Source organism: Gekko japonicus, unplaced genomic scaffold, assembly GCF_001447785.1.
Source record: "Gekko japonicus isolate JY-2015 unplaced genomic scaffold, Gekko_japonicus_V1.1 scaffold1621, whole genome shotgun sequence".
Classification (NCBI taxonomy): domain Eukaryota; kingdom Metazoa; phylum Chordata; class Lepidosauria; order Squamata; family Gekkonidae; genus Gekko; species Gekko japonicus.
Window position 1 is genome coordinate 267,828 of NW_015169826.1, and position 13,441 is coordinate 281,268.

Consider the following 13,441-nt stretch of genomic DNA (forward strand, 5'->3'; position numbering starts at 1 on the left):
CTTGCCAATCTCCAGGTGGCACCTGGAGATCTCCCGCTATTGCAACTGAAATGGCAGCTTTGGAGGATGGACTCTATGGAATTATCCTCCCCCCCCTGAAGTCCCTCCCCTGCTCAAACTCCGTCTTCCCCAGGCTCCACCCCCAGAATCTCCAGGAATTCCCCAACCCAGAGCTGACAACCAGCCCCATAGCTAAACCATTTTGAGTGTGGGGTGGGGCACAGGATGGAGTGGGAACTGGATGAAGGAGGGGCCCAGTGGGGAGAGAAAAGAATGGAGGGGCCCGACAGCGAGGGGAGTGAGCATGCACAGGGCGAAGGAAGGGGTGTGGAAGGGAGGGGTGGGCTGGCACAAGCACACACACTGGGACCAGTGTTCCCTCTAAGCTGTGGAGTCTTGTGAGCAAAAATTCTACTGTGTGAGCGACTGGCATTAAAGTTGTGCGTCAGCGATTCGGCTCCTGCATACATTAGTTTCCTCTGGAGCCCTCCTTCCTGAGCGAAGACAAAAATGTGTGAGCTGTAGGCTAAAAAACAGTGAGCTAGCTCACACTAACTTAGCTTAGAGGGAACATTGCTTGGGACCAGTGTTCCCTCTAAGCTGAGTTAGTGTGAGGTTGCTCACAGTTTTTTAGCCTCCAGCTCACACCTTTTTGTCTTCACTCAGGAAGGAGGGCTCCAAAGCAAACTAACTTACGCAGGAGCCAAACCGCTCACGCACAACTTTAATGCCAGTAAGCTCACAAAGTAGAATTTTTGCTCACAGGACTCCACAGCTTAGAGGGAGTACTGACTGGGATTCCTGTTCCCCCTCCTCCCTCCCACCCAAATCTGCCTGAAAGAGCAGGAAAGACAAGCCCCCTTCCCCCCCTGCCCCACAGCGTGTGTGTGCACCTCATCCGCAGCCACCTCTCGGGCTCCACGGACATGGGGAGGGGGTGGTGCCTCGCCTCAGTGCCCCCCCAGGGAAGGAGGGAGGCACCCTCGCCTGAGCCATGCCGGAGCTGCCGCCACTGCCCTACTCACCACGCCTTTATGCCACTTGTCTCTGAGGCAGCTCCTGGCAGTCACCGAGAGCGGTGCACTTGGAACCAGCCCCAGGGCTCCCTCCGGCTCCTGGGAGAGGGAAGGGGGCCAGGCACATTTGTGAGGGGGCATCGCCCCCCGGGTGCCCCGGCTGGCAACCCTACTCACACACACACAATGGCAATTACTGAACGCTAGGATGAAACAAAGCGACAATCTCTACAGCTAAAGTTCATTGGTCTTGACCCCTCTTAACATTGCACAGATGAAAGAGAAGAACACTTTTCCTGCCCTCCTTCTCACACCAAGGATCACTTCGGCTGGGCCCTTCCTCTCCCGTTCCACAGGGCCTTCTTCTCCCGCTGCTTTCCTTCCCTCTGCAATTGCACCCTCGCTATGGTCTTAAAAGCCGAAACACAATTGGTGGTGGTTGCTAAAGACAGGCTGGGGAAAGTGAAATTGCCGTACAGTTGGTTAAGAGTTCAAACTCAGCAGCGGAATGAGAAATGGCACGCCGTGTGTGGTGCCTCAACATTTGTGCGCGCACGTTCATGGGCATGTGTGCTAGAGAGAAGGTGTGTCCACCTCTCACTTGGAGACTGAACTCCTAGGGACCCCAAAGAAAGAGCCGAGCTGTGAAGGACAAAGGCAGTCATTCTGACTTTGAAAACAAGGCATCCTCAAAGGGAAAACTAAAGGCATTGGTGGTGGGGAGAATAGGGAGCATTCTGCACCAAAGAATGTTGCATGAAATGGAGGCTGTCTTTGGTAAATGGCAACGACTGCAGCATACGTAATAGAGGGGTGAAGAACCAAGTGATGAATATGCGGGAACTCGCTCTTAGGGCTGATTTCCATGGGTCAGAGCTCGAATCCTCCCATTTAGCCTCCCAGGTAGGGAATTATCAGCCCCAATTTCCTGCCCCCAAGGAATTAAGGAGCTGGAGAAAAAATGGCCTCCCCTAGTGACAGTCTAATGGCAGAAAGTGAAGAGGACCTAAGGAGCCTCTTGCTCAGAGTAAAAGAGGAGAGCGCAAAAGTGGGCTTGAAGCTCAACATAAAAAAAAACTAAGATCATGGCATCCGGCCCCATCACTCCTTGGCAAATAGAAGGGGAAGTCGTGGAAGTAGTGACAGACTTCACGTTCCTGGGATCCCAGATCACCGCAGACTGTGACAGTAGCCATGAAATTAAAAGATGCCGGCTCCTTGGGAGGAAAGCGATGGCGAACCTCAACAGCATGATAAAAAGTAGAGACATCACCCTGCCAACAAAAGTCCGCATGGTCAAAGCAATGGTATTCCCAGTAGTCATGTATGGCTGCGAGAGTTGGACTATAAGGAAGGCCGAGCACCGAAGAATAGATTATTTTGAACTATTTTGAACTATGGTGCTGGAGAAGACTCTTGAGAGTCCCTTGGACTGCAAGGAGATCAAATCAGTCAATCCTAAAAGAAATCAACCCTGACTGTTCCCTGGAAGGCCAGATAATGAAACTGAAGCTCAAATACTGGCCACCAAATGAGAAGGGAGCACTCACTGGAGAAGATCCTGATGCTGGGAAAGATTGAAGGTCAAAGAAGACGGGGACGGCAAAGGATGAGATGGTTAGACAGTGTCATAGATGCAATGAACATGAAATTGAGCCAACTTCAGAGGATGGCGGAAGACAGGAGGGCCTGGCGGGAGCTGGTCCATGGGGTCGCGAAGAGTTGGACTCGACTGTGCGACTGAACAACAACAAAAGTGACAGTCTAGTAATTTCTCCTAGTCTGTATGGTAAAGTCCATTGAGGTGAGGGGAAGCAGCCTAGAGCCTCGTCCAGGAGGGCCATCACATCCTGACCAAGTGGAAAGATGGCAAAGCAGGATTTGGAGCCCCGTGAAAATCACAAGGTGGGGACCCTGGACAACCCTGTGAACTCCATCACAGTCAGATTCTACTCGCATCTTCTCTGTTTCTCATGGACACTGTTTCTGCCCTGGCTGGGGCTGCAACAGTGTCAGAAGGCTCTTTAGCCTTCTCCTCCTCCCCCACCACCCCCCTGGTTACCCAGAGCCAGTGTGGTGGTTAGGAGCTGAGGACTCTCATCTGGAGAACCAGGTTTGATTCCCCACTCCTGTGCATGAAGCCTGCTGGGAGACCCTGGGCCAGTCACAGCTCTCTCAGAGCTCTCTCAGCCCCACCTACCTCACAAGGTGCCTGTTGGGGGGAGAGAAAGGGAAGGCAGCTATACACAACTTTGAGACTCCTTAAGGTAGAGTAAAAAGATACAGGTAAAGGTTTCCCTTGCTCGAAAGCCTGTCAGATCCAATTCTAGGGTTGCGGTGCTCATCTCCGTCTCCAAGCCGAAGAGCCAGCACTGTCCAAAGATGTTTTCATGGTCATGTGGCCAGCATGACTAAACACCAAGGCACACGGAATGCTGTTACCTTCCCACCAAAGCGGTACCTGTTTATCTACTTGCAATTTCTTGCTTTCGAACTGCTAGGTTGGCAGGAGCTGGGACCAGAGACGGGAGCTCACTCCGTCCCATGGCACGAGGGTCTTGAACTGCCGAATGACAGACCTTCTGGGTTGCAGCTCAGCGTCTTAACCTCTGAGCCACCGCGGCCCCTAAGGTAGAGTAAAGCAGGCTATAAAAACTACTCTTCTTCTTCTTCTACCCTGAAACGAAATTATCTGGGGAAGGAGCTATTTGGCTCCTTGTGGAAGACCAGCCACGTGGTCTTCTGCAAATGGATCAAACAATGTCCCTCACTAGGCCATGTGTGTTCGGAGTGGCAGTGCTGGGTGGATGGGAAGTTAACACTACCTTCTACACACTGCCGCAGTCCTGACCGCAGTAGAAGAAGTGCACATGAAGAACAGAGGAGAACATACAACTACCTCAAGGGTTGCCAGATTCCAGGTGGTGGGTGGAGAGCTCCAGCTATTACAACTTATCTCCAGACAACCCAGATCGATTCCCATGGAGAAAAAGGCTGCTTTGGAGGATGGGCTGTATGGCATTATATCTGGATGAGGCCCCTCCCCTCCCCAAACCACTTGCTCCCTAGGCTACATCCCCCCACAGATCTCCAGGTATTCCCCCTTACCCAGAGCTGGCAACCCTACGCATGACGGATGAAATTGATGTTGGGTCCAGGATCCATCCACATCTTAAACCCAGTCTTGTGGAAATAGACCACTAGATTTGCAGGTTTTTTGCACTTTTGGAGAACGGACGTGCGAAACTCTTTCTCTTCCTCCCTCTGTCTATTTTATATGTAAGGAAGTAAATTTTACTGCACTGGCTCATGAGGCATGGCAAACATTACAACAAACATTAATTAACGATAGGGAAAATACAACAAACATTCTATGCAACAAATATTAATTAAAAATAACGAGGAACAAATAAAATCAACATCTAATGTATAAAATTAAACAGTCAAACCATTAAAATGTAGTCAATCAAACATCTTTCCCTTCGACTCTATTAATATAATGGCGTCACTAAGTGCAAAATGAATGTTATGGTGCACATATTGAGCGAGTTCTCACACGCGTAAACAGGAGGGAAATGCAACTGAATATGCAACTGGTTCTTATATTTTCATTTTGCATGCTGTTTTTCTCTACTGAGTCTCCGGAACCTGGTTCACACATGCAGGCGAGGGAGGTGGTAGCAGAGATCTCGGGTGGCCAGCCACCAGGCTGGATCTGGAGTTCTCTTTGAATCACAACCGGTCTCCAGAATACAGAGATCGATTCCCCTGGAGGAAATGCACCTTTCTCTCTGTTGTGATGGTTGCCCATTTGCATGCAGTTTTTCATGTCAAGCGGTAAAGGTAAAGGTTCCCTTGCTTGAAAGCCAGTCGAATCCGACGCTAGGGTTGCGATGCTCATCTCCGTTTCAAAGCCGAAGAGCCAGCGCTGTCCGAAGACATTTCCGTGGTCATGTGGCCGGCATGACTAAACCCCAAGGCGCACGGAACGCTGTTACCTTCCCACCGAAGTGGTACCTATTTATCTACTGGCAATTTCTTGCTTTCAAACTGCTAGGTTGGCAGGAGTTGGAACTAGAGACGGGAGCTCACTCCGTCATGCGGCACACTCGGGTCTCGAACTGCTGAACTACTGACCTTTCACAGCCTGCAGTTCAGCGTCTTAACCACTTGAGCCACCACAGCTCCTTGTCAAGGAATAGTCAAAGCTTAAATCTACCCCCTGCGGTCTCAAGTGGTGGTGTCTGTTTAACCACCTCAGCATTCGTAGCCCCTCAGGCACTGAAGGTGTGAACCACACCTAGGCAGGAAAACCCACTTGGGGATGGTTTCCCAGGGATGCATTCATGCCTGTGTCCTGAATACAAGACCAATGTTCCCCCTAAGCTATGGAGTCTTGTGAGCAAAAATTCTACTTTGTGAGCTACTGGCATTAAAGCTGTGAGCGAGCCATTTGGCTCCTGCATAAATTAGTTGGCTCTGGAGCCCTCCTTCCTGAGCTAAGACAAAAATCTGTGAGCCGGAGGCTAAAAAACTGTGAGCTAGCTCACACTAACTCAGCTTAGAGGGAACACTGTACAAGACCCACACTGTACTTCTTGGAGACAATCCGAGACCCTCCGTTTCAGATCCAGCCTCCCCTATAGGGAAACACATTGCTTACAGATAGGATCTGTTGTTTCTCATCATGCCAGGATCTACAGCAGGCAGGATGTCGGGGGACCAAAGCAGGAGGCGAGTTGGCATTGTGGGCTACGGACATTTAGGTAAGTAGCATTTTCTGGCCATTGCACTTCTAAGGTGAGACTCACCACTCTTCTGTCATCTGGTGGCTTAGTGGCAGAGTATCTGCTTGGCATGCAGACGGTCCCAAGGTTTAATCCTCCGCATGTGCTGTTAAAAGGATAAGATAGTGTGTGATGGGAAAGAGCTCAGGAGAAGACCCGGAGAGCCACTGCCAGTGTTCCCTCTAAGCTGAGTTAGTGTGAGCTAGCTCGCAATTTTTTAGCCTCCAGCTCACAGATTTTTGTCTTAGCTCAGGAAGGAGGGCTCCAGAGCAAAGTAATTTATGCAGTAGCCAAATCGCCGGCTCACAACTTTAAAGCCAGTAACTCACAAAGCAGAATTTTTGCTCACAAGACTCCACAGCTTAGAGGGAACATTGGCTGCTAATCAGAATAGACAATACTGGCCTTGACACATTGGTGGTCTAACTCAGTATAAGGCAATTTCACGTGTTCATCCAACTCAGTAGCTTCATCAGTAAGCCAAGGAATCCTTTTGCTGAATATGAGTAAGTAGGATTGGCTGGTGTTCTACGCTAACATGGATATAGGGTTGCCAGCTCTGGGTTGGGAGATTTGGGGGGAGGAGCCAGAGGAGGGGTTTTGGGAGAGAAGGGACTTCAGGGGAGTATAATGTCATAGAGTCTACCTTCCAAAGCAGCCATTTTCTCCAGAAGAACTAACCTCTGCAGTGGGAGATCTCCAGCCACCACCTGGAGGTTACATAAGAACATAAGAGACGCCAATGTTGGATCAGGCCAAAGGCCCATCCAGTCCAACACTCTGTGTCACACAGTGGCCAGAAATACCAGGTGCCATCAGGAGGTCCACCAGTGGGGCCACCAGGTTGGCAACCCTACATGGATATCTCTTCATTCACAAGAACCTTTCTTGTTTAAATGTGCCTCATGGAATATTTTGGAATGTCCCATTTTGGAAAAAGAGGCCATCGTGACCAGAGCACTGGTACATTGTTATTTTCATCCAGCGAGTAAGAGCCTGGGCCCCCAGGTCAGGCTCTTCAGCTCTCAGAAGCTAAGCGGGGTGACTGCTGGTTAGTACTTGGATGGGAGACCCCCAAGGAAGACCAGGGTCACTACGCAGAAGCAGGCAATGGCAAACCACCTCCGGACGCCTCTTGCGTCCGCCATAAGTTAGCATGGCTACGGCCTGACAATGCTTTCCACCACCACCAGGGTCCTAACAGGAGCCAGCTGTGGTGTAGTGGTTAAGGTAAAGGTAAAGGTTCCCTTGCTCGAAAGCCAGTCGAGTCCGACTCTAGGGTTGCGGTGCTCATCTCCGTTTCAAAGCCGAAGAGCCAGTGCTGTCCGAAGACGTTTCCGTGGTCATGTGGCCGGCATGACTAAACACCAAGGCGCACGGAAGGCTGTTACCTTCCCACCAAAGTGGTACCTATTTATCTACTTGCAATTTCTTGCTTTCAAACTGCTAGGTTGGCAGGAGCTGGAACGAGAGACGGGAGCTCACTCCGTCATGCAGCACCCGGGTCTCGAACTGCTGAACTACTTACCTTCCACAACCTGCAGTTCAGCATCTTAACCACTTGAGCCACCGCAGCTCTGTAGTGGTTAAGAGCAGCGGACTAATATGGAGAACTGGGTTTGATTCCACACTCCTCCACATGCAGCTAGCTGGGTGACCTTGGGTCAGTCAGTTCTCTCAAAGCTCTCTCAGCCCCACCTCCCTCACAAGGTGTCTGTGGTGGGGAGAGGAAGGGAAAGCGATTGTAAGCCGCTCCATGTCTCCTTTAGGTAGTGAAGGGCGAGGTATAAAACCAACCCCTACTCCTACTCCTCTTCTTCTTCATCCTCTGTTATATTCTGCTGTCCTCTACCTTATTAAAGAGAGCCAGTTCGGTGTAGTGGTTAAGTGCGCGGACTCTAATCTGGGAGAACCGGGCTCGATTCCCCACTCCTCCACTTGCACCTGCTGGATGACCTTGGGCAAGCCATAGTTCTGTCAGATCTGTTCTCTCAAGGACAGTTTCTGTCAGAGCTCTCTCAGCCCCACCTCCCTCACAGGGTGTGGGGAGGGGAAGGGAAAGGAGTTTGTAAACCACTCTGATGAGACTCCAAGTGAAGGGAGGGGTATAAATCCAATCTCCTCCTCCTCCTCCTCCTCCTCCCTCCTCCTTTTTCAAGGGTACTGTAAGTTGGCCCTTTATTTATAGCAGTCGGCTCCTTTCCTCCGCCATGTTGCCTTCTGATTCAGCTGGGGGAAAAAACAAAAAACAATTTAAGCCGCTGGAAAATCCCCACAGTGTCTTGAGCTCCTCAGAGTGATAAACAGGAAAGGGCACTTGAGCGGGCCACCTACTGATTCAGACCAAGCAGGGTTATATGACAAGAAGGGAGATTTGCCAAGAGTTAATGGAACTGTTTCCTAAATAAAGAGACAAGATTTTATTTTTATTTTTTTGGGTCTGGATTAAGAGGGGATTTCCAGCCTGCCAAATGGTTGTTGCTCATGCGTTCGCCTCGTGAACAGCGAGAGGGGTAAGGATGTTGATGCAATGTCATGGGATGGCATGAATCGATGGATAAGTCTCCAGTTTGGGTTGGTAGCCTGCAAAGCAGCCCAAGCCTTATAAGGAGACATTTCCCACTTGGTTCGATAGTGGTTTCTAGTGTGAATCAAAATGAAGAGGGTACTCCACTGAAGGGGATCGAAGATGGGTCGCACCTGGAAGAGAGGCTCTTCTCCTTCTTTCTCATTCGAGTTGTATTGCTATCTGTCACCTTCTTGCCCTTACGCTCTCTCTTCTGAGCGGGGTCAGAGATTTGCCTCTTGGCCCCCTAACTGCTGGGAGTGAGCTAGAAAGGGCCGACTCGCTTTGTCTGTCATACAGCTCCTGAAAACTGGCAAGATCATTACTTTCAGTCCTGGGTTACGCAGCACTAGTCTTATGGGGAGATTTAGCAACAGAACGACAAGGAAGTCCGTGTGCGAGCCTTGGCGCCTTCCGTCATCATTTATGCCAAACGCAGAACATATTGCTCATCATATACATCATAATAGAGTGGTTAATTGGTTAAGAATGCCTAACAGTTGCTTCTCGGGTGGGTTTTGTTTCTCTCACTGCGAGGAATGAAGGATTGCTTGAAATTAATCCAAGTTTATGAGCTTGGAGGAGAAAGCCTTGCTGTTCACACCTCCACAGCAGCCAGTTGGTAGTCCTCAACCGGTCCATTGTCTCCTTGTGTCGCCTGCTTTAAGGGTACTAGAAGGAAGAATGGAAATCCACAACTGGGACTCTCCCTGACGGCTTGCTAGTGGAGGAGGTTTGTCAGCTCAGGATTGAGCATTTGGGGGGATTTGGGGGGTGGAGTCTGAGGAGGGGAGGGGAGGAGCTTCAGTGGGGTATAAGACCATAGAATCCGCCTCCCAAAGCAGCCATTTTCTCCAGGTGCACTGATCTCTGTCACCTGGAGATCAGTTATAATGGGAGATCTCCAGCCACCACCTGGCCACCCTATAGGGAAGTCTTTCCCAAGACCCACCCCAGTTCTAAGACCAGAGTATTTGATTTGGAGGCAGCATGCCAACTTGCCCTTATTCTTTGATCTGTGCAAGATGCGGCCTTTATGCCTCTAACTCTCCATTTGATATATCCAGGTGGGCATCCGTGTTGGTCTGAAGCAGTAGAACAAAGTTCACACCTTGAATAAAACTTTGCTGGTCTGAAAGAGTCCACTGGACTCAAACTTGGTCCATCGGATAGGTATTGAGATCCAATGAAACAATCCTCTGCTCTCTTGTACGTTGATTGCTCCTCTAATGATGAAAGATTTGAATGAAGACAGGTTCCACATCTGGTCTTTTATTTTGTTTCCAACTACGTGCTTGGCTCTTCCCTCGGGCAGGGTGGCCAACCTTCAGGTGGAGCGTGGAGCTCTCCCAAAATTATAGTTTACAAGTGGGGACCCGCAAGAAACTTGTAGAGAGCGGGCATTCCCCCACCTTTGCTTCCTTCCCACTCCCCCCATCTTCCCCCGTTCTTTCTCTCCCTAAGCCAATCCCCCTTTCTTTTTCATTCTAACCCTCTACCAAGCCAATCCTTCCTTCTTTGTCTTTCTCTCTCTCTCTCCCAGCCAATCCCCCCTTCTTTCTCTCCCCTCCCAAGCCCATACCCCTGCCTTTCCTTTTCTCTCTCTCCCCCCACAAGCCAATCCCCCCTTCTTTCTCCCTCCCTCTTTTTCCCTACCCTTTTTTTTTTTAAAGTTTTCAGATTTTTCTGCAAACCTAGGGGTCACCCAAGTTTGCAGAAAAAACTCATTTGGGGTAAGTATGTCCCCTATCTGTGGATTTAGATATCCGCACATAGAGGACTTCAGATAGGTAATTAAATACATAGATATTGACAGAGAACAGCTCCCCTGGGGAAAATGGCAGCTCCAGAGGGCATCGCATCCCTGCTCCGTTCACTCCCATCCCCAGACTGTGCCTTTCCCATGCTCCATCCCCAAATCTCCAGGAACCTCCCAATCTGGACTCAGCAGTCTTACCTTCAGAGGTACTGAAAGATGCCACCCTAGGATAAACGTGAGCTCTGCCTGTTGATCCAGACCTTTAATTTTTCTTATGTTTGAGTACCTGAAGCTGAGACTGAAGCTGAGTCAGTCTGAGACTTCCAGGTCAATGTGCCAGGATTCCTTAGATCCTGTTCGTGTCTTTGTAGGACTGTAAGAAAAGAGAAGGGCCCAGAATCTGTGATGCATTTCTGTACCCAGGTCAATATCTTGTGCAACGACTCCAGGATGAGGGTCCTCGGCATGGCTTGGAGCTGGCCTTTGTGTGGAACCGGGATGCCGACAAGTTGAAGGGGACGGTGCCGGCAGAGCTGCAGTTGGGGAAGCTGGCCGATTTCTTGGAGCGGTGAGCTGGCAGACCCGGCCGGGACTCTTCTGGCATGGCCAGGATGGGTAGAATGACATGCCATGGACCCACAGGCATGCATGTCCCAGGCAGTGTTCCCTCTAAGCTGCGTTAGTGTGAGCTAGCTCACAGTTTTTTATCCTCTGGCTCAGATATTTTTATCTTAGCTCAGGGAGGAGGGCTCCAAAGCAAACTAATTTATGCAGCAGCCAAATTGCTCGCTCAAAACTTTAATGCCAGGAGCTCACAAAGTAGAATTTTTGCTCATGAGACTCCACGGCTTAGAGGGAACATTGGTCCCAGGGTATACTTGCAATTGCTACAAATGAACAATGGGCTGGATCCAGCGATGCGTGAGCAGAAAGGAAAACACACTTCATGCGGTTCCCCTTGTGCAAGCGGTGGTGTGATGGCTGCAGCAATTTTTAACAAAATAACAATGTGTTGTCTGGAGCAATGGAATGTGAAACAATTGATTTACATGATTTTATATCATTTTATTTATTTATTTTGATTTGTATCCCACCCTCCCAAAGGCTCAGGGCGGTTCACATGCAGCAAAAAAAAATTGCTTTTGGAATTGTATCACCAGGGATACCTGTTGCACATGTGGAAATCTTCTACGGGATCCAGCCCACTATGTCCACAATGTGCACACTTCAGGGCTAGGGTTCCCAACACTGCCTAGGCAAATGCTGGAGGGTTTGGGGGGCCGTGCTTGGGGAGGGAGGGCAGAATTTCACTCCTGGGTGACTGTCACGGTACCTCCCTTTTCTGTTGTGTGGTTAGGTATGATGTGGTTTTAAAATTCTTCTTGTTTCTTTCTCTCACTCAGCGTATGTAATGCTGCCACCAGGTATACAATTCCAGTCTTTAATTAACCTTTCCCACAGTGTTGTGCCCAAACTCTAAGGCTCCTTCGTTGGACTATGTGGTTCGGAGGATGAGACTTGTTATGTCCTAACAAAGGACCATGCACGCGGTCAGCCTCGCACGTGGCCTAGCGAACACATGGAGCTTTGCGACCTAGAACAATGGACACTGAGGATCCTAGAATAGACCTATTGGCCGATCTGGATCCTAGAATGAACCTATGGTTAGGGGCAGTGTTCCCTCTAAGCTGAGTTAGTGTGAGCTAGCTCACAGTCTCACACATTTTTGTCTCAGCTCAGGAAGGAGGGCTCCAGAGCAAACTGATTTATGCAGTAGCCAAATTGCTCACTCACAACTTTAACGCCAGCAGCTCACAAAGTAGAATTTTTGCTGACAGGACTCCACAGCTTAGAGGGAACATTGGTTATGGGGGCACTGTAAATACACCTATCACGGGTGTGGGGTGTGTGTTGGGTGTGGTTTGGAACCAGCATATAAGCAGGCCCCCGGGCCCCACTTTCCTGTCGCAGTTTCTACCTACGAATAAATCATAAGCTGAAATCACTCCTCTATGCTTCTTGAACCCAGTACATTTCAAGACTCTTATATTTTAAACAGCTTATGACCCTGGGTTAACAATAAACAAGATAAACCTTTATTGGTAAAGGAAATGTATTGGTTACAAGATGTTTTGTTAAGTTGTTTAGTAAGATCTTTCCCTTTTAACTCTGGTTTCTGTCAGCGTTCCCCCCTCACACTCTTATAATACTCTGACAATATTAGATTTTGACTAAATTGCCCCCTTAAGTATGTGTCTTCCTCCTTTAGAATCTTAATGCCTTTCACAGCACTTCTATATGATTCTAATTAGAAGACTGCTTCTCAGACTCTGTGTAGATTGACCACAACTGACAGCTGCTGACTGCTGATTTCAGACTTCTGACTGAACACTCGGCCTTCTCTCTCTCTCTACACACACACACACACAGCTCTGCCCATACAAACCAGTCACCTGACTCACTCATCTCACTCTTTCACCCCCTTGTTCTTCTGACACTTACCAACCATTTAAAGGAACACACACGTATAACTTGAAATCATTACCGTGGCACTCTAGGAATTTCCATTAATCTCTATGGTTAAAGAGCATAGATACTAGAGGAAATTCCTAGAGCATCACAATGGAAGCCATTTTTTCCCCTCCGGCTTCTCTGTTTCTCAAGGCTGTGAAATTGGGGCTGGGGAATTTCCCACTGGGGCTGAGCAACTGGGAAACTGATTCAGGACCAGGTTGCATAACTAAAATCCCCCCCACCCTCAATTTATGCAGCTTTTTTTTTTTTTTTTGCTGTTTTCGTTGAAGGATTGCCTGCCTTAAATCCAAGGGCCGGTTCATACCCATGTGTTCATCACTTCATTCTTGTGCACTTGTTGGCTGGGATCCTCGTGTAGGTCATCCTTAAAGGCTAATCCAGTCTTTTCCCACGTTTTGCTCTCTCCAAAGCTGTGCTGACATCATTATCGAAGTGGCTCATCCCTGCATTGCCCAGACCCATGGGGAGTCCTTTCTCAAAGCTGCAGATTTCATGGTGAGGGTTCCAACTGAATTTCCTTACCCACCGAGGGTAAAACAAATGTAACTTCCAGCAATAGGTTGGGGGGGGGCTGCCACCTGTGTGGTGGGGGGGGGGGGAGGTTGGCTTTGGGTCAGGTTCTGTATATTCCCACCTCCACTCTTCATCTGATACACCAGCATGGATTTTCATCCCTCTCATCATACTTCAGAAAGCCCTTTCCCCTTCCAAAGCATCCTTTAAACATCTGTCCATGTAGATGTTTACTGTTTGTTTCTGAGCGACATTGTTCTGAGCG

At 49.2% G+C, this 13,441-nt stretch overlaps 1 protein-coding gene across 1 annotated transcript in view; it reads left to right on the forward strand.

Moving 5' to 3' along the window:
- The first annotated feature begins 5,727 nt into the window (after positions 1-5,727).
- Positions 5,728-13,441, forward strand: part of ASPDH (aspartate dehydrogenase domain containing) — a 13,282-nt gene continuing 5,568 nt past the window's right edge. The window contains exons 1-3 of the mRNA XM_015417245.1: positions 5,728-5,782; positions 10,552-10,696; positions 13,074-13,158. Of these exons, the coding sequence (XP_015272731.1) occupies positions 5,728-5,782; positions 10,552-10,696; positions 13,074-13,158 (285 nt within the window). The remainder of the gene's footprint in view (positions 5,783-10,551; positions 10,697-13,073; positions 13,159-13,441) is intronic.